Source organism: Enoplosus armatus, chromosome 4 (genome assembly GCF_043641665.1).
Source record: "Enoplosus armatus isolate fEnoArm2 chromosome 4, fEnoArm2.hap1, whole genome shotgun sequence".
In the NCBI taxonomy this organism is placed as follows: Eukaryota; Metazoa; Chordata; class Actinopteri; order Centrarchiformes; family Enoplosidae; genus Enoplosus; species Enoplosus armatus.
In genome coordinates, this window is record NC_092183.1 from 15,859,388 (window position 1) to 15,866,689 (window position 7,302).

Genomic DNA, 7,302 nt, shown 5'->3' on the forward strand with positions numbered 1-7,302 from the left:
TTAACCTTTTTATAAAACCTTTTAAAAAAAACCCACCACATTTTATCTGTCTGAAGAGAATTAAATTTACATTGAAGCTCCTCAGCTCTGAATGTGCACCGTCCACATCACGGAGAAATCTGACATGGCCTAATTGTGTCAAATCTATTTTAACCCAGCCTCTTTTTCTGAGATGGCTTCACTGGTTCACAGGCTCATGGTCACTGCACCCATCCTTCACCCCGACTGATGAAGGCTGGCACCGTACCACCAATAGTACATCAGTGCTCTCAGCGTGAGCCGCTGTACGTTCATGCTTTTAGTGAGTCTTTGGCCTCCTATTCTCCTGTGCCCTTGCCACTGTGCCATTTCAGCCCATCAGCATTTGACAATGTCAGACAAATGCACTTAGAAATGAAAGTAGTAAGAATCACGCAGAAACAAAATGGTTTGGAATACGTCAAATAAATATCCAAGCGGAGAGAGGTCACATTGAAGATCAGCATCGTTCTTGGATGATCCAGAGAAAGACAGAAATGGAGGATGTCTTGTCAGAGACGAAATGCCATGAAAATGTCAGAGCGGTGTCCCTACCTCCCAAAGGTCTTCTCTAAAAAATGTATTTTCCAGATTCTAATGTTTGTGAGCAATGCTGAAATTGTATGTGGTAAAAGAAATTGGCTGTAACCTAATAAGATTCAAGATAATCAGACAGGGGCTGGCTCCAACCTGTTCAATGGAGGACTACTGTTCTGTGTTCTGCAAAGAGACTCTTAGTTATCCACTTAACCTTAAGGCTCAATTATGCTTCCTGAGGTCTCAGTGGCATCCGCAGTGTTTTGAGCGCACATGCTGCAACCACGGGGCTTGTGCAATTATAGTATTTGTTGGGGCACCTGCAGCATGATGGGGAATTTAATTTCACAACGTGCGTATATGAGATCTGTGCTGGTGAGTGGAATCCGGATCCTAACCCTCATGGACTCTGCTCCCTGCATACCCCAGTCCACTGTAAGCATAAAATTATCTTTGCTTTATTAATACCGGGAGCACTGTGGCTCTAAAGGACTGATGTTAGAACAAGTGTTTAATAAAAAATAAGATTGTTCAGCCTGTGAAACACATTTCACACACAGAAAGAACACTAAAACAGTGAAATTCAGTTCCTTCAAGCAGACAATTAAACAGTTGAGATGTTTATTTTTTTTTCCATTCTACATACTATTAGTTAAGTCTAACAGCAACTTAAGCACTTATCATATTTAGTACATAATATGTGATATATGCATGAAGCATAAAACTTAGTGTCTTGGGATATAAAATGCATACAACGACACATCAGATCTGTAAGGGACACTGTTCTCTCAGATGAAAAAGCAAGCAAACTACTATAACATGCTATTTCTTTTTGTCTATAATTGTTATACTGAGATACTCAATTTTCTACTTAAGCCACGGTCTCATGCAGATGACGAGCTCATATATTGGTGCTGAAAGCCAGTGAAGAGTTTTGAAGAGCATGTGTCTGAACGTGGATATTTGAGTCTTAGAATCTTTTCATACATAATGGAAGATCACTGCCCATTAAAATCACCTCTGTGGGACTTTTTTGCATTTCTTACAATATGAGCAGACTTTCCTGGATGTAAAGAAAGACTCCCACATTATGTAGATAAAAAGTAGCCAATTTCCTCATTTTATTATTCCATTGGGGCAGAGGACAAAATTAAACTAAATTCTGTCATGTTTAAGCACACTAAGCAGATTTTCTCACTTTCAAATTTCAATTTTAATAGTAGCTTCAGATGCCATTTAGATTGTGGGCCAATATTCATAGATTTTACTACAATAAAATTAAATCAGCATGTACATAAACACAGACCTAGAGAAATACGGGCCAAACGTGCCAAAGAATTGCCCCCCTTTCTGTGTGCAGTCAAAGGGTGAGAATATCTAGATTAAAGACATGAAGGCTGTGAAATAGCAGCTGATATGCTAAATTCTTCAAACCTGTCATGTGTAATTTGGCCGTCCACATCACCCTGTCCTATTTTCTCTCTCAGTCCACTTCCAGGTCAGTGGTCACAAGTCTCACCTAATTCAGGTCATTTTCAGATCCAATAATTATTTCTTGTGCTGTATGCCACCTTCTCTCTGTTATCTGAAATGTGTACAAAAGCTTTGGGAGGACTTTGGCAATGGGGTTTATTGCAATGACTCTTGCAAGTGGCAAACAAGAATAGATTTAGCTTGAATTATTATACATTATAAATAACTGTAAATCATTTACAGTATGTTCACAGTTGGCACTCGTCTCAAAAGTAGGGTGAGATACTGTATACCCATGTGCCACAGTCCATTTTAAGCTCTATAGACTACTGTGTGACATTTATGCCATCAGACAATTAAATATGAATTGTCTGTTCTGACATTGGTGAAAAAGTTGGCAATTTAAATTATTCAGTATTTATTTTGTATGAACTTTTTTCATATTCACTTTCAGTTTTACTGAACAGCTTCATGTAAGTGTTCTATTGCAGCAAATGCATATTCAGATTATGTATATACAGTATGTCTGTGCATGCACGTGTTTGTGATTCTATTTTTTGACTAACTGATTGGAGTCTGAGATTATAAGCTTAGCATTGCAACAACAAACTGCTTTGATTTCTGGGGTATTGCGTCTTATCTAAATAAGTCATTCTTGTTTTAACCCATTTGATCTCAAATAAACCAGCAGGGATTAATATTAATGGAAGAAACAGAGACAAAGACAATTAGATGCTGAGGATGCACTCATAACAAGGAAGTTTGTATTCAGTTGCAGTACTTCCCCAGGATGTGAAGTGACATTTTAATTATATCACTGATGAAGATAAATCAGGTTCTTGTTTACTGTTGTCCTCTGAGGTCTTGCTTTTGTAATAAAACTCTCGTTACATTAGTTCTTTCAATAATGGAAAGCAGTACTTCTGAATACCAAATGTGGTCTCAAAGGAAGATGATTTGAAAAGGAAGTTTCTGTATATAATTCACGGATCTTTACTTCACTACCTATTACAGACAAACACTAAGAGCAGCACAAAACACTCTCACTGCACACACTGCACATTCAGACTGATGCTAATGACTGAATGTATTTAACTATGCAATGCATTGTACTTTAGATAAAAGCCAGTACGATTTTGAGATATTGAAATTCCTGTAGATTAAAGCTAATCTTAAATTAATGGATTATAAAGTCAATGCTCACACACAGGAATAGGAATGATTTTCAAAAACATCCCCAGAAATGATGCTCAATGCTCAGGTATCCAGATAATTTCACTTGTGAGGAAAAGCAATCAAGCTAAAGCAATCACTGGAATGAATTGGACTGTGAGGTTCTGAAAACAATCTCAAAACTCTGTGCCCAGACAAAAGACGAGATATTTCTCACGAGTCACACTATTAGAAGAGGTTTAAATAGGACTGCCTTATGAACTGAACTACCAAATGATATAATCATGAGTGCTGCTGACCAGGCATGATCAGTGAGTGGATACAGGAATTAGAGTCAGTGGTAATGAAGGAAGGAAGGGGTTTGGCCGAGATTTAGAAACTGAAAGAGCTCCCTCCCTCCCTCCCTCCCTCCCTCTCAATCTCACACATACAATCATGCACACACACACAGATATACACAAATGAAGGAAAATCATGTTACCAAGCATAAAAAATTTCCCACCTGCTGAAGTTGGTTCCTCACCATCTGCTGCTGTTGAGACACAGAGGAGAAAAAGAGGGAGGAGGGGAAGAGAGGAAAAATTACATTAGCTTTATCACAACTATGTGACAGTATTCAGTGCTGCAGCTGTATGAAACTGCTGATTCTACAATACTTTTAATCGCACTGTGCACTACCATATGTGCAATAACATTCGACATGTAATCCAAGGGAGGCTACAGTATGTAGCCAGACACACCTGCTACCTGTAGGGTGCAACGTCCTGCCAGCAGAAATACCCCACACTGCTGCCGTGAAGCGTAACCTGGCACCATGTCACAGCCCATCCCCCGTTTATACACTATGCTATGTCCTGGTCGGTGGCCTTTGACTAATATGTGTTCATCATTCTGGACCAGTGTAGGATTAGCCCCTGTGGCATACATACTTGCTGCATCCCTGGCTCGTAAGCCCCAGTCGGGCTTCGTGGCTGAGATTTGGCCTGTCTGCTGTTATTACCGCAACCCTCTATCTCCATCATCACTCGTAAAATTGCTCTGAAAATGTGCCCGAAAGCTGGACACGACCACAGAGGCAAAAGACCAAGGGCATCAGATGCATGCGATGACAAATAAAAATTTTGTTGGGGGGTGATCTGAAAATGTGTTACAGGATGGATCAATTACCCTGGAAAGGTCCATTGGTTGAATGAACAGGAATGTATTGGGATTTGTTGCTCTGAAGACCATATTAAATATGCATGTCTGTTATTTCTCCATAGCTAATGATACTACCATCCAATGAGCATGCTTGCTTAATTAAAGTATGATTCAATGTCATGTACATGTTTTCATCCACAATGTTGAATACTAATTAGGTATTAGCATATGTAGAGGCTTAATGCCACATAGATCATGAGGCAGACAGGGAGACAGTTCTGGATGCCAGCGTTTCATGGAGCTGCAAACGCATCCAAAACCATCTTAGAAAACGAATCAAGTCTCATTTCCAATCACAACACAGAAGAAACATGCACAGAGTGGATTTTTTTCTCCTTTTCACAAACCAAACATCAGCGCTCTGTCAGTCTGCATTCCCTGTGGTGTTTTCGGATGTGAAAATAAAATCACTCCACAAAGTGCTCTCAGAGGGTTTTAAAAACTTTTATATTGCCAATCGAATTTAATGTGGCACTTTATTTCTGGGGGGTCTGTATTCAGTGTTTCTACTAAATGTTTAGCAAGACAAGCTGAGCTGACTGTTTTGACAAACTTAAGGCACCCCTGGAACAAATGATTTCAACTCAGACAGCAGCCGTGAATCTTTTCTCAGCAGCTGCAAACTGAGGGGGAAAATGACTCACTGAGACAGCGCTGTGATAAACAGACAAAGTTAAAGAGTGAACCGCAGCCTAAAATGTGGGAGAAATCCTAAATTGAAGTCACAAGGAGCCAAGGCTAAGCACTTTCCTAACCTCTCATCTGTCTGGCAGTAGAAGTCCCCCTTTGTGTTTTCGCATGCACATGAGCCAGTGTAATCCCAAAACCAAGCACATTCCACGCTTCACTTAGTGCGGTTTTCTTTCTGCCACTTCCTCTCCTCTCTCACCATAGGGGTCAAGATGCACGAATGCAAGCCCACAGACACACACTGTATATGGTGTATACACAAAATAACACACCCACAAAGAAAAGAAAAGAAAAACCAACATACGCCTCCGAGTGCAGACAACTATTCACACCCACATATAAATACACATGCTGAGAAGATAGAGATACATAAAAGGATGTTTTTTTTTTTTTGTTTATCCAAGTATTGAAGTGGTGAATCACAAGATAAAATAGAGTGCTAGTTGTACAATGTGCTGCTGATCAAAACACCCCATGCAAGTTGCATGCAATGGGTTACTTCCCATGGAAACGAACATCACTATCTATTTATTATTGTCTGACGAGAAAATGTACCCCCCCCCCATTTAATAAATAGATTAGAAGATGGGTGTGTTAGAATGCCTCAATGAGTCACTTAAAAGGACCTATGTTTACACTTTCCTGACGTGGCGGCGAACGTTCTGTGTTCTGTTCTCAGTTTTATTTATTAGTCAGGGAAATATTATTATACCATGCCTTTCAGAAAGGATGCAATGAGGTTTCTATTCATTGAATTAATAAATGGCTTCAGAGACAAATTGCTGTCTGTCTCACCTTTCTGTTGAAGCCACTGCTACTAACGTTCTGGTGGAAATACTTCTAATATTGTGTTACAAAGCCACAAAAAAGGCCCCGATCCCAATCCAAGCCCTTTAATATTGGCTATCTGCTGATATCGAGTGCCGTCCAATACTTACATTTACGTAAAATGTGATTAAAACAGCTGCAGCGATAATTAGTGTCAGAACTTAAAACGAAGTTCAGTGTCTGAACTCAAAATCATTCAGTGTTGCGCCCAAGTATTTTTTCACATTCACACACTCTAATTTTTGTAAAGGACAGCAGTGCTCCAACACTAGCAGGCTGAGGTGGACAGAAAATACTCTACAGAAGGAATCAGCTGGGGACAAGGTCAAATAACATACAAGTGGTACTGTGCTGGAAGACTAAAGACAAAACCAACCCCAAAAAAGTCATATCCTAGCAACGTGTGCCTTTCTTTGAGCATTAAAATGTTTGTGTTCATAAACTGCTGCAAATCTAACATCTTTCAATTTCCCTCCCCGTAAAAGTTGTCATCAAAGCCAAACCCGCGTGTTTTAGCGGGCTATAAACAGATCTATAATGAATCTTGAAACAATCATGACTTACCACTCGAGTGTGCTTGCTTCACACTGTATCTCAAAAAGTGCTGTGATATCAACACTAACATTAAGCAGTCTGTTCAGTTTAATGTCTATCATCAAAAAGTGGTGAAAACCAAACCCCATCCACTCATTTCAGCTGTAAGCACACATCACATCAAACGGCAAATCTTACTATTTTCCATTATTTAGCGACAAAACTATTCTGCTAACCATCAACCAACAAATGAGTTTATTTAATCAACTGAATGTGTCACATTTGCTTGTGTTTTTCTTACAGTAGTTAACACCAGGTGTCAAGAGTGTAAAACAATGTGAATCTCATATTGTAGATGGAGAGACAGACAGACAAGGACACCTAACATATTGCTCCATTTTGTAAAACAAATACTTGACACATGGATACATCTTGAGACTTGTGCTAATAAATTTGTAAAACATGGAAGGTTCTGGAGGTGACTTATTTAAATTGGCCCTCCTTCTTCCCAGGAGAAGGTCCTCTCTGTAGCACGTTGAGCCTCCATCCTGGGACATATTGGTTTAATCTGACTGACAGCCAGGAGACAGTAATAACCATCCATAATCTAAATGGGAACCAGCCAGCCTGTCCAGCATAGGGCCAATATGACCTCAAGGTGTTCAGTGGAGATAGAGAGGCCGGTTTCTCACGACGAACGTTCAAAACACACACACACACACACATATATATGGAGAAGGATACACATGCATATATTAAAACACACATATTATGGTGTTCACATATATAGATGTAATGTGACAGGTTTGGTTTGGGTTGTGAGAAAAGTGTTCATGTAATCTTTCCTTT

General features: G+C 39.6%; 1 protein-coding gene across 1 annotated transcript in view; it reads right to left on the reverse strand.

Annotated features, from left to right (window-relative positions):
- Positions 1-4,029, reverse strand: part of edil3a (EGF-like repeats and discoidin I-like domains 3a) — a 71,912-nt gene extending 67,883 nt beyond the window's left edge. The window contains exons 1-2 of the mRNA XM_070903835.1: positions 3,942-4,029; positions 3,704-3,733 (exon numbers count right to left, since the gene is read on the reverse strand). Of these exons, the coding sequence (XP_070759936.1) occupies positions 3,704-3,733; positions 3,942-4,029 (118 nt within the window). The remainder of the gene's footprint in view (positions 1-3,703; positions 3,734-3,941) is intronic.
- Between the last annotated feature and the right edge of the window lie 3,273 nt (positions 4,030-7,302).